The 25,436-nt window shown below is 41.0% G+C and overlaps 1 protein-coding gene across 2 annotated transcripts in view; it reads left to right on the top strand.

The window, feature by feature from the left end:
- The window catches only part of actn4 (actinin, alpha 4), a 63,216-nt gene that overhangs the window by 26,713 nt on the left and 11,067 nt on the right, over positions 1-25,436 (top strand). Inside the window, exons 3-15 of one of the 2 annotated variants that reach the window (XM_037981673.1) lie at positions 11,295-11,409; positions 12,737-12,856; positions 14,877-14,963; positions 16,787-16,874; positions 17,302-17,380; positions 17,471-17,552; positions 18,970-19,055; positions 22,378-22,470; positions 22,548-22,673; positions 22,761-22,865; positions 23,699-23,846; positions 24,581-24,731; positions 24,820-24,928. In XM_037981673.1, coding sequence (XP_037837601.1) covers positions 11,295-11,409; positions 12,737-12,856; positions 14,877-14,963; positions 16,787-16,874; positions 17,302-17,380; positions 17,471-17,552; positions 18,970-19,055; positions 22,378-22,470; positions 22,548-22,673; positions 22,761-22,865; positions 23,699-23,846; positions 24,581-24,731; positions 24,820-24,928 — 1,389 coding nt within the window. Of the gene's footprint in view, positions 1-11,294; positions 11,410-12,736; positions 12,857-14,876; positions 14,964-16,786; positions 16,875-17,301; positions 17,381-17,470; positions 17,553-18,969; positions 19,056-20,703; positions 20,790-22,377; positions 22,471-22,547; positions 22,674-22,760; positions 22,866-23,698; positions 23,847-24,580; positions 24,732-24,819; positions 24,929-25,436 lie in introns of both variants that reach the window. The other variant, XM_017437384.3, reaches the window with a different exon arrangement.

The raw sequence follows: 25,436 nt of genomic DNA, 5'->3' as shown, positions 1-25,436 counted from the left end.
TGCATATGTGGTGTTTATTTTTCATGTAGCTTTGGACATGTTTATTCTCTACAAGCAGAAATAGTTAATTGATTACATTAAAACATGTTTACTCTGTCAAAGCTCATTTTCTTTAGGTGTTTCTATCACTTCTTACAACCCCGTGGTTTTAAATGGCTACCTACAGCAAACACATCTGGAAATTCACATTATCTGTCGGGTTGTATTGACATTCAGCCAAACAGATTAAGAGTCAGTAATTATTCAACCTTCACACAATAAAGAACAATATGAATCTTGGCTTTAAATCTCTGTAACCTGAGATAAATGAAATGTTGCACACGTTTAAAATGCTTCAAATGAACATGTTTTTGCTCGGTTTTTGTTTTTTCCCTTCTTAGCCACATCATCTTAGACACTCTGAGAACAGACGATATATCAGGAGTGTGTGTTTGTGTATTCCCCAGTTGGGGGTACAAAAATGCAACAGTTATGCAAGAAGTCTTCTCAGTTTGCAATGCGTGCAGTTCGATTTTAGAGAACTAAAACTGTTTTGAGAGCATTATTCCTTCCTTCATTTTATGCCACTTTATAAACACCCCTCCTCCTCACTTCGTAACAATTTGCCTGTTTTAAAAATAACCTCTTATCCCTCATTCTCCTCCTCATGTCTTGTGAAAATTATAATACCCTTTTGAATAACAGTTTTTAGTCAAATTCTGCATTTCTTGCTGCACAGTTAGACTTTTATGGAACAAAATCTACTGTGAGAATCACATTTTTTGCCTTTTCACCACTTGCCTCCTTCCTCTTTCCCACATTTTATCATTCTTGCCGTTTTCTCCTCCCTCTCTCTTGATCATCTCCTCTATTTCCTCTCCCCTCCCCTTATGTCCTCCTCTCCTTAATCCTCCCTTTCCTTTGTTTCTGTTAGCTGCTATATTAAGGCTTCTCCAGAGAGCTGAGCGTCTGGCTGGACGCAGCTGATGAAGCTTGTTGAAAACAGTCAGTGTTAAGTTGTTGACTCACATAATGGTATATCTGACGGGCATTAGGTCGTCCAAGAAGTACACAACAATTACACATTTGTCGTCTCCCTGTGGGAGGTGTGTGTGCATGCGTTGTCGTTATATTACAGCTCTAGTTTACAGACTACCTGTCAGCACATGAAGCAGGCGGAGGCTCCCTCGGTTTGTGTGTGTTTGTGAACACGTTAATGATCACCTGTCCAGACTTGAGGAGATAATGAGACCAAAGCAGGCCCTGCTGCAGGGCTCCTTCCTCCCTCACATCCACATTTCTGCTCCTCGCCAAAGGGCTCTGGACTGATTTCATCTTAGATTAGAACCTTTCGGACAGATTTTGTTCCTTCTGCTGCTGCGTTTCGCTTCATCTTCCTTGTTTCAGTCAGAAAAGCTGCCTGCTGTGTTGAATGTTTTCTCAGCGGCGCTGGGAAAATGTTGATCAAACAGCTGTTTTGCTCGTTTAGCTTGAGGCTGGTTCTTCCCTCCGAGTTGTTCAGATGTCGGACTGAAAACCCTCCCCGGTTTCACCGTGACCTCTGCGGGACGGTGTCCTGTTCCTGCACTGTCTCTCTACAGTAGCAAGCTGCGTATCCTGTTACAGCACTGTTTGTATGAGCCTCCCTAAACCGGGAGAGCAGGGAAATCTATACTGCAGCTTTTTATATTGTGTATTTTTGTTTTTTATATTTGCATCAGAAAGAAAGAAAAACCTCAGGACATTTGGTCAAGTCCCTGTGCTTCTTTTGTTTGTTTTACTGACTTGATGCTGACGTTCTTTGCTGAATTGTTATTAGCAGAAATGGTAAACCTATGACTTTGTAGGCCGTTATCATACAGTATGTTGAAACCTGAAACGGTTTATTCGGTTCAATAAGAAGCACAGAAAAGGGTCATGTGCTGCAGAACTTTACAGTGTTGCTTTGTTGCACGGCACAGCCCTTTTTTAATTGGCTTGGATCTAAGATTAGGAGCCCTCCTGCCAGATCAGACCAGAATCTGAACTTTATTTACGGGGCCAGGACAGCATGGTTTTGGCCCAGCTGAGTCTGGTGTAGCCGGTCCAGTCAGTACGCTGCTGTCCAACTTCCTTGAGGTTGATCCTCCTGCCAGAATGTCCACTTATAAAGCCTTCACTGTTGCTGCAAATTTGCTTTTTCTTTCTTTACTTTGTCTTTTTTTTTCCTAGGGCTTGGGTGAGTTGGACTTAAATGTTTTGCACAGAGACCTTTTGGAAATCTTGAGTCCCTTTCTTTTATTTCTTTAGTCAGTTTAGCTTCTGTCTTGAATTTTGCCTTTAGCTCATTCTTGAAGAGAATAAAGTGGCCACTCTTGTGACGCCAAAGTTTTGAACATTTGAAAAATTTGCAAGACAAATATTATATCAATCTAGTCATAATCTAGTCACAGAGTTGTTGCAAGCGTCTCGAACCCGTCTCAATTTAGTGTCTGAGAGTCAGAAAGTACTGGGAATATGGGACAACTTTGGGAGGTGTTGGTGACCTATGAAACTGATTGGAGTCGTCCCGGGAGCCTGACTAAATTGTGAATACACATTGAAGCACATTGTGTGCAAACCCCCGGCAACATTTGGCCTAAATGTCTTGTAGGAAGTAGCAGTTCAGTGTGATTCCAAGTGAAAATTTACACGAGTTGCCAGCAGTCACAGGCCAGTGAGGCAAAGGCTCAAGGCATGCCCCATTTACTCCAGTCCTAACAGACTTAGACTTTGTCATTCAGTAAACCACTAGTGTACTCGAGAACAACATTTCGTTGCAGTTAGCTAATCCTGAAATTCCAGCGTTACACTGTCCTCGATCTGCTTTTGAATGATTTAATATTTTTTTAGAAAAACATTTTAAATTATTTGATACTGTTGGGGTTTTTTTGCGTTGCTTGCTCAGAAATTCTTCCCTCCTGCTCTTTTTTTGTAACCTGTCGCAGCACGTTACATGTTACAAAATTTGAGAGGTGAACTACTGGCTCAACAACACCAGAACGCCCGGCGGGGCGAATAACCTGATGTCAATTCTGCCAGCCGAGCGGTGTGAACACGCTAAGAGTTCAGTTCACACCAAGAGGTTCCCCCTCCCCCAAAAAAGTGTCTTGTAGAGGTAGCAGAAGATGATGAAACCTCAGTACACACCTGAGACGTGATGTGACTGCTGTGATGATGTGAGACGGGGAACTGCATGTGTTTATCTGAGCGAAGCTGCCACCAACGCCCACGTTCCCACTCCTGTCCGCCGAGCTCGCTTCGCTGCAGGTTTACACCTGCCTCACTCAGAGCCAGTTTAACTCGCCGACAGCTGCCAGCAGAGGTGTGAGAAACTGTAACCAACATCCAGAGTAGCGTGTGTTTTTGCAGCCTGTGTTTAGGTTTTTGTGTGTGTCGGTCGGGAATGCATGAATCAGAGCGATGATGATGACAATCCTATGCGAGACATGGCATTTAAATGACTTTTTATGGAGAAAGGTGTAACTGTGTAGAGGTTTCAACACAACCTGACAACACAACGACAGCGTGGTTGATGATGAGCTCATCGGCGTTGGACAGAAAACAGGGCGTGAGATCTAGAAAACACACAACTGCTGGCGTCATGCGGAGAATCTAAGGCAGTTGTGCAACGACAGCGTCCAACCTGGCTCGTTCTTTCCGATCTTAGAAAGACACACCCATATGTGTGTGTGCAGTCAGTGGTATTAATGAAGTTACAATGTGTGTGTGTAGTCTGAAATTTGTGACTGCATTGAGAAATTGGGTGTGGGAGTAATCAGTGTTGCCTGATTTTTTTTTTTATTTTTGAAGCGTGCTTCACAAAGATGTGACAGGTGTGTGTGTAGGTGGTTGGATTTTTGTGTGTCTTCGGTACATTCCTAACCGAGGAGTGGCGTTTGCGTTTGAGGTGTGATGGACGGTCTGTAGGACTGAGTTTATAGGGGTGTGTCTCGTGCATGTCGTGGAGTGTTTTTGTCTTTGCGTCTGGTTTTAATCTGCACGTTTCGCATTTATATCCCCCCCCCCATTTCTAACTGGTGATATCTGTCTGGTCCTTGACCTTTGACCCAGTCAGATTAGAGATGAAAGACAACTGGTGAGGGAACAAAGCGGGAACGAGACGGCTGTTTATCTGCCAAAAATGCGGGACATCCTAACTACCTCCAAACACACGGTTGTGTTTTTGGGTCTCGTCTTTGAATGACTAATGGATTCTTCTCTTTTGGACTCTCATCACTCAGCTTTCACACCTTTTAACTGCTATGCATTAGAGTAATAACACCTATTAAGTATGTGATTAATAGATGTGTATCTCAAACAACAATCAGAACCAACTCATGTGACGTGATCAGATAAATGCGATGTCGTACGCCTACGTTACGCCCATCGAGCAGCAAAAAGACCCCTAACTGATTGAGCGCTAACGGATCAAGCAGCATGGAAACGTAAAACTATTAAAGGCCTAGCAATCCATGAAGAAATGCATATCACCCACCACTTTTTATGCCAGAGTTTAAACTAAGACCATCTTAGATTGAAAAATTAGAGTTGTAGCTGTTTTGGTCAAACCTCAAAAATACCAGTTTCATGTGATTTTATGAGATGACACTCAGAGTATAAGTTGTGAATGACTCTCAGCTACTAACACATCAAATCTTAAACAATATCTTTAAAATTGGATGAGTTACAGTTATTTTTGTGTTTTCTAATGTCTATCAGCTGTGGTGGCCATTTTGATTTGGACAGACTCCAAAAATTAATCTGTTGTAGACGTTCATCCAGTGATTATTTCCTGAAAGTTTCGTTCAAATTAGTTCAGTAGTTCTTGAGATATTTGGCTAACAGAGTTGACTGCTAATAGATCAAACAAAGATCTCGCACAATATTTTAGAGCTCAGAATATGTGTTGGGGATCAGTCTCAGCTACTACCACACCAGATTTTAGGTCAATATCTGTGAAACTGGCAGCCATCTTGAATCGCCAATCGCCTCTCAGCGGCAGGTGATTAAAATATGAACGAGCTGCTGTGCAAGAAGGCAGCGATCGGTTTTAAAGCTGGAAAAGTAAAATTGTGATTTATTGTCACCAGAACATTTCTCTCAGATGTGCTCATGTGTTTCATTGGCTGTAAAATGGATTTTATGAATTTAAATCTGCTCAGATTTTCAGCAAACATATTTAATTGTTTGTATAAATCTGCCTGTTTATCACATTTCTGTTGCCTCATTTTGTAAACAGGTCCCACTTTTTAGTCCGGTCGGGTCTTTATATGCCTTCAGACTTCCTGACATGGAAACGAGGTTCAGAAAACTGATTTCAGGTCAGATTTTAGTGTCTGTAATCCACTTGTTTTACCTCCAGTTCCACGAGTAACGGCTGTAGCCACACTGAATGAACCCAGACACGCCCTCAGTAAGAACATGCAGTACGGTAACGTTGGTGCATTCCCTCCATGCTTTGTGTGAACCACCACTGAGCCCCGCTCGAAAGAAAAATGCTGCAAACAGATCAAAATGAAACACAACAACACAGCATCCGTACCTTTTTATTCTGGTGACGGTCTCATCAGAGCCACAAACGGTTTAAAACTTTCAAGAAAAGAAGGGAAACCCTGATCTTCACCACAGATTTAAACACGGCAGCTGTCGCTTCAGACCGACCAGATGTGTTGAATGTTTCTGCAGAAGAAATGTTCATAAACACCCTAATTAACCTGCAGGTCAGGAGTTCTGAGCACAGCGCTTCCCTATGGAAGACTTTCTGGTATTTAGTTAAACTTTCTCAAAGTTTACTAGTCTGTAAAACCACCAATGTGATTATATTTAAAGGTTATAAAAGCAGATTCATGCTGTGGTGATTAAAAAAAAACGTTTTTTTCCCCCCTGCAGCTGAAGCTGTTATATAAGAGACAGCAAACCTAAAATCTAAACCTTCTTAACGGTCAGATGCAGCTTTCCGTCCTTCAGCTTGTTATCCACGTCCTCGGCTGATCCGATCTGTGCAGCCAGCACATGGTCAGGTTAAACAGGATCCATCAGTTAACTTTTAATTCAGTCCAAGCTGATTACTTACAGAGTTAAAGCTGGATCTCCTAGCAGGAAATGTGCTTAAACTGAAGATATAGATTTGATCTATTTTTGTTTTTACGTCATCTAGAAGGCATCTAAGAGCCTGAGATGGTCGAAGTGATGAGTTTCTTTTTAGAAACAAACTGTTAAATAAAGGGAATAAAGTTCAGTCCAGATCACATGGGAACCTTTTGCTGTGAGAGGTGAAAACATGAAGTTGAAAGGTAGTTAAAGTCACATGTTTCACCTGATGTTCACCCATTAACTTGCAGACTCAGCTCGAGTTGTGAACCTTGAAGTAGAACGGAGTGCCCGCTCACTAAAGCAGCTCAACACACACAACGATTCAGGGAACAAAAAGCAGAAATCTAATCCCAGATAACTTTTTACTCAGGCTTTTTTCCCTTCGTAGTTACAGATCCCGATCAAACGGACAGATTATTGTTGAAGTGAAAGTTCAAACTTTGATAAAACCAGCTTGAAGCGTCATTGCGATCATAGCTCAGATTTGACCTCAGATGGAGGATTTTATAACCAACTATAACCTCTGCCATGTTTCACTCATGTTCTGAGTCTCAACCTGTTCAGCTCATTTCATTTCACATCAGTTGTAGTTTAAGTAAAGCTGCTCTTGTGTCCTGACTGATCTGTAACCTTCAGTGGTCCAGCTGTACCGTCAGTGATGAAGAGTTTTTAATATTTGAACCCATGGGAGCAGATGCAGATCCTTTTTCAATGTTTCCTTTGCTCTATACATGGTGCCAGTTACCTAATGATGTATTTTTCAGAATCAGAAAGCTTTATTCATCCTAAACGGACATTGCTATTTTGATATTATTATTAATTATAATTATTATATAGGCGTTTTGGACGGGTACCGTGAACTGAGGTGATCCCAGAGCAGTGTACGTTTTATTTAACGGCATATCTGCTAACAGCCACAACAGAAAACAAGCAGAGAAAGATACTATCTAAACACTACATAAAAAAAGAAACCATGACTGGTTCAGAAAAACCAGCAGAGGGACATGAGAGGTGCAGGTAAGGCAAGCAGTTCTATCATTTAAGCAACGTTTTCAAAATAACTGAGACAAGTCAGTAAGTTTATCCCAAATCCCTGATATTAGGCATCATTTTTGCACACTAGAACTCCTCTGGCTGAGAAGTTTGTTTCACATTTTATTCATTTAATATTTTCACATTGGGAGATGTTTGACCTAAACTTCATGTGAAATAAAACGCACAAATTAATGGAAGAAAACACTCCTTGGTTTTGTTTCTGTTTAAAAACAGACCAATAAAAGAAACTCAGCGTTTAGAATTTGTTTCTTTTTCTTTTTGCACCTGGCCTTCATGCCGATGTACGTACTGAACCGTGACTTATTGTACATTTACACTCCTAGTTTTTAAATGTTTTATATATGATACGACTTGTCCCGGAGTTTGTGTTCAGCATTCACACAATGCTTGGAACCAGGCATGAAAGAAAAACAATGAAGTTTGGAGAAATTAAATTACCACAAGCATCCGTCTCCTCCCTCCGCTGCTGATAAAAACCCACCATCTGCTGAAAACTCTGCTGCTTAGATTCATTTATAAGAGTTAGATCTTCTGCAGCAAAATTAGTCATTAACCCCAGAGAAATTATAACTGCTTTCGAGGTACGTTGAAAAGAAATAAAGTATTACACAAAACTTATTTTAACAGGTGAGCGTTATGGATTTTTAAAGGATGCCTAAGGAGTTCAAATATCTAAAATAAAAGGCTTTTTTGTAGAAGAAATACCCTGTAGAATCCATCTTTGAGTTTAGCATTTTTAAAAAATGCCAACAGAAGTTAAAATGTGCAAATGAGTATTTAATAAGAGTGCTTGCAGACTTTAATGAGCTGTTTTTGCTGCTTGACTGACAGAAAACTAGACCCCAACCAGCAGGCTGTCAGCTGAAACAACGCAAAGGATTATAAAACCTCTACAGAAGGTAATTTAGCTCCGAGTGTGGCCAAACATGTCGGCTGTTTCCAGCCAGCTGTGTTAAAAAAAAAAAAAAAAAAAATGATCAAGTGCAAAACTGGGAAGGTTGTAAAACGGGAACAAACAGGTTGGTCGAGGAAGGAAGATGTCATGGTGTCAGAAAACAAAGTTAAATGGCATAAAGAAACAAAAAAGGGGGGAAACTGAGCTGAAATAGGAGCTGAAGCTTTTTTTTGGTGCACAAAACAAAAAAGAAGGTGAGTGCCTGTTTGAGTTAAGATTTGCAAGACATTTCCCATTATTTTGAATATGTTTAAGAGTTCACACACACACACACACACACACTCTGTCCTCTAAAGTAAACACATGGCAGAGGCTGGCAGAGGCTGGCAGAGGTAGTAGGCTCAGGAAGGAAACCAGCAACACTCTCCAGCTCCTCCTGGAGGGTGTTCCCAGGCCAGGGAGGATCTTTAATCCCTCAGTGAGCCCCGGGTTTTCCCCTGGGTCTCCTTCCGGTGGGACGCGCCTGGAAAACCTCCTGATTAAGTCATCCTAATCAAATCTAAATGCCCCAACCATGTCAGTTGACTTTCTTTCTTTTATGTAAAGGAGCATGTTATAAAAAGCCGAGCTCCTCCCGGATGACGAAGCTCTTAAAGCTGAGCCTGATCATTTTATGGAGGGAAGCTCATTTCAGTCACTTCTATCCGGGTTCTCGTTGTTTTTGACCATAGGGGTGAGGGTTGGATCGTAGATGAACCAGTAAATCAAGAGCTTTGTTTTCCAGCTCAACGTCCTCTGCTCCGGTCTGTTGGTCCACATCCCTCTCCATCCTCCTCTTGAGGCAGAAACTCACCCCCCATAAAGTAAAGTTTTTGTAGAGTATTTTGATAACCTCATCCTGATGCATCTCTACTAAACAATCAAGTTTGCAGTGAGACAAAACTGAACTCCTATTTAGTCCTGCACAGCATCATTTTAACATTTGCAATAAGATCATAAATCCCATTTAAAACATAGAAGAGTGGGTGAAATGTGTGAAATAAGGTCGTAAAGTTATTCCAGTAGGAACAGCACAATAGAACATGTTTCCAGAGAAAATAAATGAGCTGTTGAAGGCAAATGGTGAGGCTTTACGGCTCCAGTTAAGTGATTAATGGATCTTTGCTGATTGTCTGTTTTGAGGTAAACGGAGCTGGAACTTCCTGTCATTGCAGTGCCACTTCCTGCAGCATTGTTGCTGTTTCTGTATGTGTGTGGCACACAGGCCATTGTCTTTCTGCTGCCCACCAACTTCGCCTGCATGTCTGTTTGTTTATATGAAACGTGCCCCCCCCTCCGTCTTCTTCTTCTTCCTCTGTCCACATGGACGTGTGAGTGCTGGGGGAGAGGGGGGTTGGTCTCGGCCCGTTTTGGGGGAGGGTCACACGCTCAGGGAGAGCGGCGGGGCTGAAGGGTGCCATTATCCACCCGGCTCAATGGGCGCTTTGTGCCAGCGGCCACAGTGGGACGGTGGGGAGAGTGGGCGTGGCGGCGAGCAGCAGCCTGTCATAATGTTTTTGAACAGGAGACGTTTCAGACAGAGGAGGTGTGGGTACTTTTATTCTGCTTTTTCTAAACCGGTCGTTTCATTCGTTTCCAAAAGAGGAACAAGTTGCATTTCTGCTTTGAGTCTTATTTTTTTTTCTTTCTCGTGAAGTTAAATCGGCTCCAAGTGCACAGACTGATCTTTTTTTAAACCAACAGTTTTGTCAACATTATCCAGCATGTGTTAAAGCGATCCTTCTGAGCATCTTAGAAAAGCTGTCCTTACTGCAGGAATTAAGGTCTTTCCTGTGTTTTCAGTACGTTTAATCAGAATTTTAGGAAATGCAGTTGAAGATGGAGCCAGCTGAATTTATGATCAGTTCCTTTGTAATTAAAAAACAAAGGGGACCCCTTCTTTGTGTCTCTGCGACAAATATGAATTACTTTTTTTCTTTCTTTAAAACTGTTTATAATAAGAGAATAATGATTAAAAACCCTTATTGCAAAAGTGTGCTACAGTTGATTAAAGCTGCAGAAGTGACTACAGCGAGCAACATAATAATGTGCACAACCTAAAATACATTTTTGCAATCTTTTAACTCAAAAATAAGCTGATGATTAAAATCTGGCCTGGTTACAAACACTCTGAATTCAGAGACTCTGCAACTGAAAACCTGTTGATTTTCTTGCAGTTTGGAAAATGGAAACTAATCTCCAACGGTCATAACCCAGTGAGATATTTCCTTCAGATCTCAATCTGGTGCTTGAAATAGTTTTTGACATAAATGTAAGGTTTTTAGTTCATCTCTCAGCTGATCCTCCAACTTAAATGACTCAGATAGGGACAAAGAAATGTTGATCAGGAGATTTTTACTTTAGACGTTCAAAAGATACACTCGGTGTGAATAACTTCTAATTATAAAACTTTATTAGTGTTTGACAGATTGTAGCTTCACTGAACGTGTGCAGGTCTGTTGTGCAGTTAAAACTTTTAAGGCTCTCTGATATTGTATAATGAGTTTAAATCTGAGTTTATCCCTGTGTTTTGGCACTTTGATTTATGTGATTTCTGTGGGGCTGCAAAGCTTTTTGATTTGTGGCGTGACGAAGCTCGTAGAAAATCCTCTCAGTCGTGGGTCTACCTCCGTGCCGCGAGCTCCTTTTTTAAAATAAAATGATTTAAAACACATTTCTAAAGAATGCTGGGTAACCAGCAGCACAAAAATGCCATTTCCAACCAGCTATTGATGGGTGTGATTCCTGCTTGTGTGCATCCTTATCCAGATGTCTGATATTTGATTACAGATATCACAGACGGGGTTCGGTTTATTTTCAGTGAAGTGGATCTTTTTGTCGTCTTTGGCAGCTTCTCTTCACTTGTGGCTTTTCATGAAAACATGGTTCAGTCTCTGGTGCTTCTGTAAGATGTGGCCGAGTTTATTTACAGTTTCTGTGCCTCGAGGAAACGATTTTAGAGCGCGTCTTATGGCAAATTTGCCAACAGTAAGAATTGTGTTTGTATTAAATTGCTAACTCCATTTTCTCATCTTTCGGATATATTTTGTCACATTAGCACTGGATTGTTTTCAGTCTCTTTCTTTCAATACTTTCTGTCGTATCAACGCTTCTGTCCTGTCCACTGAAGTTACTTTCCCCCTGTTCAGAGTGTTTAGAAATGTTATGACTCTGAATAATCAGTCTGTCTTGTTTCTGTGCTCTTGTGCAGACGTTCACTGCGTGGTGCAACTCTCACCTGAGGAAGGCCGGCACTCAGATTGAAAACATCGAGGAGGACTTCAGAGATGGACTCAAACTCATGCTGCTGCTGGAAGTCATCTCAGGTAACTCATGTTTGTCACCAGAAACCCAAGCTCGTTCCGAATAAGTTGGGATGTTGTGGAAAATGGTAATAAAAACTCAGTGCAATGATTTATAAATCTCATAACCCCATATTTTATTCACACTGGAACATAGTAAATATTAAACGTAGAAACCAAGAAATTCTACAGTTTTGAGGGGGAAAATAAGGTAACACATCTCCAAAATGTTGTTCCAGGGCCGTGTTTCCTGCTGTGAAGTATCCTTCTTCTTTTAACAGTCTGTACATGTTTAGGACCTGAGGAGAGCAGCTGCTGGAGGTTGTCCCATTCTGTCTGTTCAACAGTCCTGGGTGGGAGCAGGTGTTGTTCTAAAACCTGGACTAATGCACCCCCATACCATCAGAGAGGATGTGACATCTGTGGTTTCCAAAAATAATTTCAAATTTAATTCATCTGACCACTTTGTCCCATTTTAAACTTCGGCTACAACATCATTTCTGGATGGTGTTCACATCTGGCTTCTTCTTTGCCTGATAGAGCTTTAAGCAGCATCTGTGGACGGCACGGTGAACTGTGTTTACAGAACCAGAACCAGCCTTGACCTTTGACCTCAGAGGTTTCTGCAGATTCTTCAGATCTGTTGATGATTTTAGGACCTGGAGATGAAATTATTCCTGTTTTCAGACAGTTTCTCTCAGCCTGGTGAACCTCTGCCCATCTTTCCTTCTTTAGATTCAGCCTCTAAATCCTCTTTTTATCTCCACTCCTCTCACTGACCTGCTGACAATTAACCTCATTAGTTACTAAAAGCTCCTCCAGCTTCTATAAATATCAGAATCCCCTTTTTTCCCCCAAAATGGTGCATTTTTTTTACTTTCAACATTTGATGTGTTAACTACGTTCCTTTAAGAATAAAACGAGGGTTTGAGATTTATAAATCATTGTATTGTTTTTATTTACATTTAACCCAACTTTTTTAGAATTGGGGTTGTAATTAAACCAAGTTTTCTCATGTGAACCCCTGAGCAGCTGGATTTTCAAAGCTGTCTCGGTTAAAAGAGATTCATAACATCCCAGCTGTATCGGTATCAGCTGATTATTCGTCCTTCAGATCTGAGGTTTGTGTGTGTCAAATACTGTCATCCAGGAGTGAAGTTTGGACGTGCATGTGGCTCATTTTTTCACATTCACTTCATTTTTGAGTGATCCCAATGTTGCTGCTGTAACTTTAACCTCCCTGACGGTTCGTCGTTCTGCTGAGCCTGTGGAAACGTGCTAAGCTCCCCCCCCCTTCATCCTCGCCACAGCAGCTAACTCACCCCCTTGACTCTTATTCTTCTGTCTGCAGGCGAGCGGTTACCCAAACCGGAGCGAGGCAAGATGAGGGTCCACAAGATCAACAATGTGAACAAAGCTTTGGATTTCATCGCCAGCAAGGGGGTCAAGCTGGTGTCTATTGGAGCGGAGGGTAAGCGTGGGTTTGAGGAAACGGAAACAAACATCACTCCCAATATTATGACTTAACTGTCTGAAAAGGTAATGAAGACTGCTGACACATGATAGGCAGCAAAAAGTCCCGATTCCCCTGCAGCTGCACCGTTGACTTCACGCCTCTTGTCTCGATTTCAGGAGTTGGAAACTCAGCAACAAACTTTAATTCTGACAGCAGGCTTGTTTGCACAAAATCGTGCGCCTCTATTCAACATTTTAGGAGCAGAACCAGCTCCTATTTGCAGCTCCTGCTCAAACCTGGACCCACGCTTGTTTTATATGTTTAGTTACAGTACAGTGATGCAACTGAGCAATATTGCTGAGTCAGTAGGAGACTGTCCCGTCTTCGAGACGGAGACAAAGTGTCCGCTCGATTCTGCATTCAAAGCCGTAAATAAAGGCTGCCATCTTTCATGCCAACGATTTAAATCACCCCTGCGGAGTGTAGATGGAGTTAAAGCTGTTTGAGTCAAACTTTGCACAACCTTTGCACCATATTGTGAAATCTCATGATATATGAGAGCGCTCAGAGAGTGAGTTGAGGATGATTCTCGGCTACTACCACACCAGATTTTTGCTCAGTATCAGTAAAACTGGCTGAGTTAGAGCCTTCTTTGGGTTTGCTAAAGTTGGTTAGCAGTGGCGGACATCTTTAATTGGGTTGACTCCAAATGTTATTAAGTTTTAGATGCACAGCCAGTTTGAGAGTTTTATAAAAAACAACCAGTTGTTCATGAGATATTTTGCTAACAGACAGACAAATGAACACACTGATAATAATTCATGCTTGGTATAATTAAAACAGATTAACCCAAGCTTATTTTTAAACATTTTTAAGATTTTTCTGTTTTGGGTGTTTCACTTTTAACTTTGTTGCACAAAGTGTTACAGGGAGTGTATCTAAATGAGTTTTACTTAGATTATTCTGTAATTTTGTGAATATTTTTAATATTTTACGCTGCATTTGGTAGAATCTTTAAGAGCTTTTGTAAGAACAGTTGCATTAAAATGCATTTTTGCACAATTTGCAGCTCCTGAAGTGCAAGGCTACAGTAGGACGTGACACTCCTGAGTGAAGTCACTTTTATCACTCTTTGTCTATCCGTGCAGTAACTAAAGGACAGGAACGTTTCTCCCGCCGTCAGGACAACCATGACATTCCTGCAGCATGACACAGCTGATACTGGTTACACTCGAACAAAAACATGGCAGCCCGTCGTAAACGCAAACGCTGCCTGACCTTCCATGACAGCAGCCCACTAAAGGTCGCCGACTGGAAAACTGTGGGGGGAAAAAATGGCCGACATTGCAAAGAGAGGAGGAAAAACTAAGCAAAACAAGAAGGAAATATCCTACGCTTTGCCTCTCGGGTTGTTGGTTCTAGTGGCCAAATGTTTGTTTAATCTCCCGTCTCTAACCAGTTAAAGTTCAAAGTTTGTCTTGAAGAAAGCTGCACATGTGGGACGATTTCCTGGCGGCAGCTGACGGCGAGAGTGTGACTGATGAGCTGAAAAATGAAAAGAGTAAAAGTATGAAAGGATTGTTTGAACTATGAGTGGAATCTGACCCAAACATGCCTGCTCTCTAACATTGTCCTGCGTGGCTGGGTGTGTGTTCAGTAACCTGTGAAATATCGTAGTAAATGTTTGTAAAGTTGCCTTTTTTTTTTTATTAGGTTCTGTTTGGAGTCAGAAACATTATTCCTACAATGCAGAAATTATTTCAAGTGATGAAATGCTGAAAATACATTTTGTTCAGCTGGTTTGAAAATGTTTTTCTGAGAAACTCGTATCACAAGCTTTCCCGTTCTCCTTAAAGCTGGAGATATTTCAGGCTCTGGAGTTGTGTGTGGGTGTGTTGGCATTATTAAACCACGGAGCAGATGTAAGATTGTAAAAAAAAAAAAAAACAGCAGAGAGTGAAGGAGATTTATGGTTCAAAAATAAATGCAACAGAAAATATGGAGCCTGACTGATGTGACCCGTTGTGTCGTACAGAAATCGTGGATGGAAACGCCAAGATGACCCTGGGAATGATCTGGACCATCATCCTCCGCTTTGCCATCCAGGACATCTCTGTTGAAGGTACAGCTGCACGTGTTTTACTTTGGGTGAACCGTCAACATAAATAAGGACGGACAAAGCAACTATATTGACTTCCATCGTCCAAAATTAAAGCCAGTTAAGTTCCTGTCTGTAGTTGTAATAAACACCAAATCGATGAGGTAAAAACTGAATGCACAGAAGTCCTAGAGGTCGGGATAAAACCTGTTTTTTTTAGATGCATCGCAGACATGGACGATTCTGAATTGATTTCCAAATGTCAAAAGTCCATTTAGTTAATGTTAATCTGTGCTGCCGCTTGTCCTGTTGCAGCTGCCGTAGTTTCCTGTAGCAGAAACATGTTGAGTTTTCACATCTTTTCTTTATTTCCTTCCCTGAACCCTGAGGAATATCTGTCTGTAAATAGTTGCCGTTATGATAACATGACTCTCAGTAATGACTTTGGAACTTTTGAATTGTGTATAAATTTAAAGTGATAAACACAATGCTAGCTTTTCTATGGCACAGTCAATGTTAGGTTAGCATCTATGCTAACTGTTGGTCAGCAGGCTGTGATAAATCAGGTTTTTAGGCATTATTCTCTCTTTTTTTAATATAAAAATCAGTGTTTACTTGTGTTAAGCCGTAGTAATTTATGTTTCAATTTAATTGTTTTATAATCACATGGCAGCCTGAAATGTAACCACCATAAGTATAAAAACAAATTGCATTTATCTTGCTAGAGTTGGGGTATTTTTCTAATCTTTGCAGCTCACGATTAATGAGGAACGCCTCATTTTATTAAATAAAACTCCTTTCGCTTCATTGAATTTTTCTAAATCATCAAAAAGTATAAAGTTACCAACTTTTAGGGCTCTGCTGCCCGCAGCTTTTATTTATTTGTTCCCACGGGCAGCTTATTGTTGGAAGCAGAGTAAAAGCCAATCTGTGCTCGCAGATGCACACGGTCGGGTGAGACGAGGTGGAAAAAGATCAGCAGATCTGAGCTGCTTGGTAGAAACGGGCAGTGATGTGAATCTAAACATTTCTAAGGGACACGGCAGCCGAGAGGAAGAGCAGGTTTCCACACCTGTCAGATAATTTGACTGTAAGAAATCAGGCATCTGGCAAAGAATTCGAGAGAAAAGTCCAACTTTAATAGTAAATTAGTAAATAAATGCCTAACCTTTTTTTTTTTTTTAAGTGTTAGGCTGCAATTATAACCTTTATTTATTTCAAAGTGGATTTCATTTTGTCTTTTATTACAAATATGCGTAATTCTGTTTATTTTATATAAAATAAGGTCTGCAAAATAGTGTTTTTCATTCCATGAGAATTTAATCTTTGTCTTAAAATACAAAATTAGTAATAAAGTTCCAACAGTTAAATTCACAATACAACATAAAATATAGTTTTTTCTGTATAGTATACAAATAAACTTTATAGGTCGTGGGATTTCTAATTTAATTCTTAAATCTGTTTTTTGGTTCTTTTAGACCCGTTTACCAAACGTTCCTGTTCCTGTTTTATACAGACTAACAGCAGCGGAACGTCATCGTTGACAACCTTTTTTGCTAATTTTTGAGATGGAAGTGAAATTGATTTTTAAAATTTGAATAAATTTAGTTTTTTTCTGTAAGCCCCGCCCTGCAGCGGTGTCAGCTTTTCAGTAACCATGGCAACTCTAAAAGTGGTGCTGATCAACAGGGTTAATCTCTGATCGATTTAAGATAAACTGGAAGGAGTTTCAAGTCAGCTGATGAACAAAACAAACACTGCTGCAGATCAGTACGGTTGAATTATCCAGATTTAATTAATCTCCCGTACTAACGATGACCTTTAACTCCTCCTCTTCCTCGCTGCAGAAACTTCGGCCAAGGAGGGTCTTCTTCTGTGGTGCCAGAGGAAGACGGCGCCCTACAAGAATGTCAACGTGCAGAACTTCCACATCAGGTAACTGTCCAGGAATTCAAAATTTCCCCGGATGATCCAGGAGTAATTCTGTAGAAAGGCTGCCACCTGCTGGAGGAACCGGAAGATGTTTCACTGCTTAAAGGTTTTCTGAATCCTCTCTGAATAACACAGCTGTTTTAGTGCTTAAAAATCTAAAATATGAGAAGAAATGATAATGCAACACCTTTAGCAAAAGTTGAGTTTTATGTGATAAAGGTTTTAAATAATAAATAAATGTTCAACCTGAGCAAACAGCTGTTCAGCAAATTCAAAGATGCTGTCCATAACTTGCAGATGTAAGTCATATATAAAAGGGTGTCAGTGGTTTAATTTACTATGCATTACCTGTATTAAAGGATAAAATCCCTCGTGCAGATCAGAAGAATGTGTCATGACTGTAAGCTCATCTCGTTTTCTCTCCCATCAGCTGGAAGGACGGTCTGGCCTTCAATGCTCTGATCCACAGACACAGACCTGATCTCATCGACTACGACAGCCTCAGAAAGGTGAGCACATTCACACATCAAACCCAAACCTTTCAGGGGTTTGTTTACGATTAATACGACTGTTGACCTCTGCTGCTGGGATCTTTTTAGGATGACCCCGTAACTAACCTGAACAATGCCTTTGAGGTGGCTGAGAAGCACCTAGACATCCCCAAAATGTTGGACGCCGAAGGTAAGAAACGTGTCATTACAGGGTGTTTACGTGCAAACAGAGAGGTGACTCTTACTTCTAATTTTAGCCAAAAGACTTGTGATGATTGATGTTTAAACTCTGCAAAGTTTCCCCTTTTATACATCTGATAAATGTGTTTGTAATGTTGCAGTTTTCGTAACTTCTTTGCAGCAAAACTGTAGCTGTACTTCGGCTCGGAGCGTGATTACAGGAACATGAAAGTACTTTAGTGTGATCCGATTTCTGTGTGGGATTGTTCTGCTGTATTAAAGGTACTCATCGCAAAGATAAAAAAAATTATTAGGAAACAAGATACATGTATCAATGATCAATGTGTCCTTTAAAATAAAAACTTCTGAGCAAAGTTTGTAACTGGGTCCCTCCTTTGAAGGCACATTTGGGGGAAAAAATCAGAGCAAATTTCTACAGAAACTCATTACAAATAAAACAAAGATGGAAATCACAGCTACGGCTAATCCTGCTGAAACCTCTGGTTTAGATCCAAATAAAGAAAATTAAATCAGGCTGCTGATGAGAACTGAAATAAAACTTGAGTCCTCAGTATCTCAGTTCAGACTTGGAGGGTTTATTGTACCTTTCAGCATTTGTAGTGTGTCCCACACAGATTTGGTTTGTAACAAGCTGGTCACCCTTGAGTAAAGTCTAGTTTGTCACCATGTTGATGTTCATGGGAATACGGCTAATAATGCACATTTTGTTCCTGTTTATATGAGCAGCTAAGGCCCTGTTCAGACCTGGCGCTAATATATATATATATATATATATATATATATATATATATATATATATATATATATATATATATATATATATATATATATATGTGTTAGGGTTGGGCATTTTAAGCAAAAACACAAACTTTAAAGTAAAGAGAAAATCACTATGCAGCTGATTAATAAAGCTCTGACAAAACTGATATTTATACAGCCAAATTATAACTTTTATTTTATTTTGCTCCAAAACTTCGAGGTAATAACTTCTTTGGGAGTTCCTACAGTGCAGCTCTGGACAGATTATGTTCAGACTACCAAATATATGCAAATAAAAGCGGTCCAGAGATGGTTTGAGTGAAAACATTTGGTCGCACACACCTGTATTTAACTCTGTCTGGATCGTTTAGGGTGGATTTTAGCTCCAGGTCTGAACGAAATCTGAAAGTCTCCAGGACTAACAGATCTTTATTTTATCGTTAACTGTTTGTGTGGTCTTGCCATTGCATTTTCATCAACAACATGTCTGTAATATGCTGTTTTCAGGACTGATGCATGCCAGTTGTGTGTTTGCTGTGTTGCCTGTCTGTGTTTTAATGTCAGTTTTGGCCTGTTTGTGTTTGATCCCACCTCCTGCCTGTGTATATATGTGTGTGTGTTCATAACCGTGGTCTCCCCCCTCGTAGACATTGTGAACACTGCTCGTCCAGATGAGAAAGCCATAATGACTTATGTGTCCAGTTTCTACCATGCGTTCTCTGGAGCACAGAAGGTACCCGCTGACCCTGACCTTTAACCTCCTTTTACTAACAAGGTGCTGCTTCCTGTCCCGCATGGCCTCACCGCATCCCAGCAGCAACACCGGGCATGCTGGGACACAAACACGCACAGAGGTGTTCAAACGGGTCTGTGGTCTGTGGATGTTATCTCTGCTGGCAGAAAACTTGTCCCAGACAAAAAGCTGAACTATTGTTCCGAGTGAAGCTTTAGAAAAAGGGCCATTTCCTAAGATTGACGACAGAATAGTGGCTCCTCCTCTTCAAAAGCTGGATTTCCTCCTTTTCAAAACGAAGTTTTCAGGCTCGTTTGGAACAATTCTGATCTCCGCTTTCATTTTTTTTTTAAGTATTTGAACTTAAAGGACAGATTTTACCCTCAGTGTTTGTTTAAATGCATAATTTGTTTTACAAAAACAAAGAATTTCTAGACATTTGATATGTCCAATTTTAAAAATTCTGGAACAATCAAATGAAATTTGAGATCATAAACTGGGTTGAATTCTTTTATTTTAAAGCAGTAGTGTGTGATAATTACTGACAGTTATCTCTGATGGATTATAAAACAAGTTTGGCATCAATCTGTGGACTTTAGTTCTTTATTATCAATTTTTATTTAAATAAAAACAAAAAAACTTGCATTAAATCAAGTTTTCTTTGAATACTCTCCTTGAATTTGCTTCTTACAATCACGTTTTTACTTCCTAATTGAAATATTTACATAAACGTTGACAAAAACTTAGTTTGTAGAGCGGATACTGAAAAGTTTGGGATTCTCCTGATGATGATAATTGGACATTTTTTTGTTTTTACAAGCGCTCAAACAGACAAACATAAAAAACAGAAGTTTACAATTGTCCCACAGATTTTTTGCAGTTGCTTCATCCGTTAATTTAAACTTCCCGATCCTCCTTTTTCCCCACACTCCCTCTTCCTCCCGTCTCCCTGTAGACTCTCTGACAGGAAGCCGGTCGATGTGTCACTTGTTTTGCTCGTCTTCCTCTAATTAAATTTCTGACTCAGTCGTAGCTTGTGTTGCTCAGTGGAGATGTGTGTGTTAATTTATTCCACCATAGCTTGTTTTCCTTCTGGTCACTGAGTTATTAGAGCATTAAATCAGTGACTAAAGAGGAAGTTTGGACTCTTAGAAGGAAAATCTTACATCTCGACGTGATGCTGACATGCTACATCACAGAAAACAAATATTTGAATCAGTTTTGGAATCTGATGGATGAATAAATGAGTAGATCAGTAGAGGTCGAATGGAGACTTTTTGGATTCCAGAAGGAAAAATCTCTTGTAAAATGACTAAAAGAGTGTCTTGGAGGACATATAATCCCAAAGATATCATCGTTCAGGCGTTGAATAAACTACAGACTCACTCAGTTTCAGTCATCAGTTCGTGTGTGTTTGTGTCCCAACGTTCAGCCTGAATCTCCAGCGTTCTTCACCTCTGACACCTCTCTGCTCCTCCTCCTCCTCTCCTGGTAAAAAGGAGTCACAGGAAGAAGCCGTGGACCTGAATGGCGGGGCTCCTGACCCCTCGCTGGGAGCTGGACTCGGTTTAGCCTTTTGGTGTTTCTGCTTTGGCTTCACTCTTTCTGTCTCTCTGCCTCTCTCTCTCTTCTGCTGGGTGATGCGTAGACATCGTGGGTACTCTGAGGCCGGATGAGAAGGCCATAATGACCTACGTATCCTGCTTCTATCACGCCTTCTCTGGTGCTCAGAAGGTGAGCTCCCCACGCTCCAGACTCACACTAACATCTCAACGCAGCTCAGAAAAACCCATGAAAATGAAAGTAAATTAAAAAAACAGGTTTCCATCAGATGTAATGGAGTTATTTTTATTATCACCTGCCGCCGACAGCAAAGCGATAATGTTTCTGCCCGTCTCTGTGTTTGTTCATTTGTTGTTTTAATGAAACCTTCAGACATTAATCACCGGGCTGACATCTACAAGTGATTAAATTTTGAAGTCAGCCTGATTCGAGATGGCCGCCACAGCTAAGCAACATTAGCAAACACAAAAATGGGTTTAACTCAGTCAGTTTTGCAGACATTGACCTGAAATTTGATGTGATAGCAGCTCAGCGAGCACAACACGTCACACAACATCTTAAAAAATATCTCAGGAGCTACTGAACGAAACTTTCAGGAAATAATTGTTGGCTTTCACTCCACAGCTTGGGTTGTTGTCGACCCAGGTTAAGCTAGTTGACATTAGCCCACACAGACATGGCTCCACCTCAGTAAATTTACAAACATCGAGCTGAAACTCGGCGTGGTAGTAGCTGAGAGTCGTCCCCACGATAAACCCTGACCTCTAACATGTCTCACATGAGATCTTTTACGAGACGTGACCGAATCGGCCGTAACTTTGTCCTGTTTGATCGTAAGATTTTAGTTTCAAACTTTGGCCTGAAAGGCGGCGGGTGATATGCATTCCTTCAAGGAACTCTAATCCTTTAATTTTACCGTTGCCTTCAACTTGGAGGAGTTTTATTCGCTTCCAGTAAGAGTTGTTAGTGAAATCTGATGGGAACTCTGGTAAAACAAGAAGAATAAAATCCTTCTGGAGCTTCTGTTTTGGGTCTTTGGACGTCAGCAGTAGTTTCCCGTCTGAATGTTTGGGGCTGTTGACGTCTCCAGTTTCTCTTCAGCTATTAACGCTTCTCAAATGTTTTTATTAACGTGAAACGAGTTGAATTTATTGTTGACACACAGTGAAGGTTTGTGCAGAAAAAGGTGAACTTCATTTAGCTTTCAGGTGTAATTCTTTGTGATAAACTGCATTTATTATTTTTTATGTTAAAGTATAGAATAAACCCTGAAGCAGCAGCACATGTGGACTGTAATCAGCTTGTTGAAGTGTTTGCTTTTTGTATTTCAGTGTACAGTAATGTCACATCCTAGACAGACGCACTGATGTGGACTTCAGCGCTCCATAAAACTAGATGAAGGACTTAATTCCAGGTTTTGATGGGAGACGCATGGAGTTTTAAAATAGCACTTTGGACTAACCTTCAGCAGCAGCATGCTTTTAGTAAAGTTAAATTAAGCCCTCGTTTTGACCTAATTTAAGTTTTTTGCACTTCTAAAAAGTTTGAGCCTCAACATAAGTTTTAAACTTTAACTCACTGCCTGCGTGTGGAGTGTTTTTGCACAAATCTGAAGGAAAACCGTAATTATTACAGAAGCAGAGAATTTAAACACGTGTGTCATGTGGAGTTTATTTAGCAGCTTTTATAAAGCGTGAGCACAGTCGCTGGAATTTGCGTTTCATGGTTGTGAAAGTTACTCATCAGTGTTTCCTGACAGGCCGAGACGGCAGCCAATCGTATCTGCAAAGTTCTGGCTGTCAACCAGGAGAACGAGCAAATGATGGAGGACTACGAGAAGCTGGCGAGTGACGTGAGTATGAAGCCCCTCGTGCATCACTCCTTGGGTTTGATACTGAATGATAGATTTAATTCTGCATTTCCATCCAGCTGCTGGAGTGGATCCGTCGGACGATCCCCTGGCTGCAGGACCGAACCCAGGAGAAGACTGTAAATGACATGCAGGCGAAACAGGAGGACTTCAGAGATTACCGCAGAGTTCACAAACCACCCAAGGTTTTTTAAAAAAAATAAAAGCTCCTGCAGCTTTAGGTTTTAGCTGGTTGAGCCTGATTGTTAAAGCTGTGATCCGTCTGTCTTCAGGTCCAGGAGAAATGTCAGCTGGAGATCAGCTTCAACACCCTGCAGACTAAACTGAGGCTCAGCAACAGACCGGCCTTCATGCCATCAGAAGGACGCATGGTGTCTGTACGTACGCAAACAATTTATTAAAAACAATCTCTTCATCTGGAGAGGATTCAATGTGTTCAGGTTTGCTGTTACGAAACCGTTTTAAATCCGTCTCAAATGATTTGACTGCAAGTGGTCAACTCTGGCGCTTCTGTTCACCCTTCGTGGTAAATGATGTGCCTCTAATCGTTTTGTGATTGGATGTCAGTGACCTGCGCTGTCAGCTGAGCAACAAACAGCAGGGCTGATGACGGTTCTGTAAAAACGACAGCACATTCAGACGTTTGATCTGTGACATCGACACACTTCAGAGCCACCTGAGGCTCCTTTTTGAAGAGAGAGCTTAATTATCTAACAGATGCAATGTTAGAGAAATCACAGAGCTCGGCGTCAGCAAAGACTGAAGATTTTATCCTGTAAAACCTACAGTGAGCTAAAAATGATGCTGCTGAGACTGCTGTCCTCTGATTGAGCACACATTGTAGCATAAAGGCACTGTAATGTCTGAAAAAAGCTGCACCTTCAGAATATTTTTAAGGATTGCTGTTTAATTTGCTTTAATCCGCCGGCAGCTTGGCAGATATTTATTTTTTCTCAACCTGAGACGTCCAGGTAGCGTCTCTGCTGGTTGTGCAGCTTGGCTCAGGGTGAACGGTGTTCAGACTTCTATAAAACGGTCCAGAACCACCTCCATCGAGGGAGTTCAGACCCGTTTTAGCGCAATTCAAAATGTTGTTCTTACAGAATGACACCAAAATGCTGTTTCCTGTTTTACTGTGTCATGTAAAAGGATTTAATCGTGTTCGGCGGTGAAGTGTTTGCATCGGTAACTGGCTGCTGTTCACTCTCAGGATATCAACACAGCGTGGCACAATCTAGAGGGAGCAGAGAAGGGCTACGAGGAGTGGATGCTCAGCGAGATCCGACGTCTCGAGAGACTGGAGCACCTGGCTGAGAAGTTCCACCAGAAGGCCGCCATCCACGAGTCCTGGACCGACGGTAGGCTGAGCGGTTTGCATCACGTGGTCTTCGACGCTTTGCCTTTCAACGTGGCTTAAAGACTGGGAGTAAACAAAGTAAAAATGATCACGAATCAAAGATCCCTGTGACATGCCAACAAAGAAAAACTATAAAACCTGACCAGAAATCAGGTTTCCACCTGAAGGCGTTTAAAGACAAACCAAGACAGTGAATTTAAAATATCTGGCGCTTCAAATGACATCCTGGATACGAGAGCACAGCTGAAAGATTTAAAATGATTTCAGGAAATGTGACATCTTTTGAAATAAATGTTAAAATTTGTCACTTTTTGTACTGGTTTAATTTGCATCCTGCAAATATTAATGTTGTCTTCATCTACAACACATCAGTAATAAACAAAAACATTTCAGTTAAATTTTTCAGTTACATTTTAGTTTGTTTAAATGTTGTTTAATAATAATATTTACCCCAAACACTCGGGTCACATTTCAGCGATTTATTTGGTGTCTTTGTTTTGACTGTTAGAGAGTTTGAAAACAGATTAAATCTGTTTTTAATCATTATTCAGCAACTCTTCAGTCTTTTTACTCAGTGCATGTCTCGTACGCTCCCATTATACATTCTGACTGTAAAGATGGGAGCAAAATAAAAATAAAAGCAGTTTTGTTTTGTTTTGATCTTCTCGCCGTTGGAGGCGGTCAGGTTTAAATCCGGCAGATGTGCGACTGCCTGAATCTTATTTCCGTGTGCAGGTAAAGAGGCAATGCTGACCCAGAAAGACTACGAGACCTCCACTCTGTCAGAAGTGAAGGCGTTGCTACGGAAACACGAGGCCTTTGAGAGCGACCTGGCGGCCCATCAGGACCGCGTGGAGCAGATCGCCGCCATCGCTCAGGAACTCAAGTAAGCAGGAGGTCACACCGACGCGGGGTGATGTCAGAGGGTGTAACGCCACGTTAACGGGGACTCTGCTGCGTGTCGTGTTTAACAGTGAACTGGACTACTACGACGCCGCCAGCGTCAACACTCGCTGCCAGAAGATCTGCGATCAGTGGGACAACCTGGGAGCCCTGACCCACAGTCGCAAGGAGTCGCTGGAGGTACGATCCCACCATGCTGCTCATCTTTATCTAATTTAACCTAATTTAAAGAACACTCAGTGCTGTAGAAATGGGCCAAACTTCGTGAAAATTAAACTAATTTATTGTTTTTTATATATAATGTGAAGAGCAGACAGTGGTCATGTTGTCTGTTAACTCTTCAGAGTCTACGGACGCGCCGGTGTGTCCAAGTCACATGACCGGTTTAAAACGCTCTAGCGGGAAAAATCCGCCCTCTCAGACACTTCGTTTTAATCTGTCTCGAAAGTCCAGACTTCAAGCTTTACACCAGTTTTTAAATCATCTCGATAGGCCAAGGAAAACCAGAGTTATGAGAAATTATTCCCGACACATATATTTTTAAAAAAAATCATCATCATATTTTCAGCGCGTTAGAGCGAGAAGCGCCAAAACCGGGAGAAAACTCCCCCATCCTCTGTCCGATCTCACCCCCAACTGAGCCGAATGAAAAAACAGCCTCTCCTCTCCAATCTGACGGAGGCTCAAC

Source organism: Kryptolebias marmoratus, linkage group LG2 (assembly GCF_001649575.2).
Source record: "Kryptolebias marmoratus isolate JLee-2015 linkage group LG2, ASM164957v2, whole genome shotgun sequence".
Lineage (NCBI taxonomy): Eukaryota > Metazoa > Chordata > Actinopteri > Cyprinodontiformes > Rivulidae > Kryptolebias > Kryptolebias marmoratus.
This window is presented reverse-complemented; position numbering and strand designations above follow the sequence as displayed.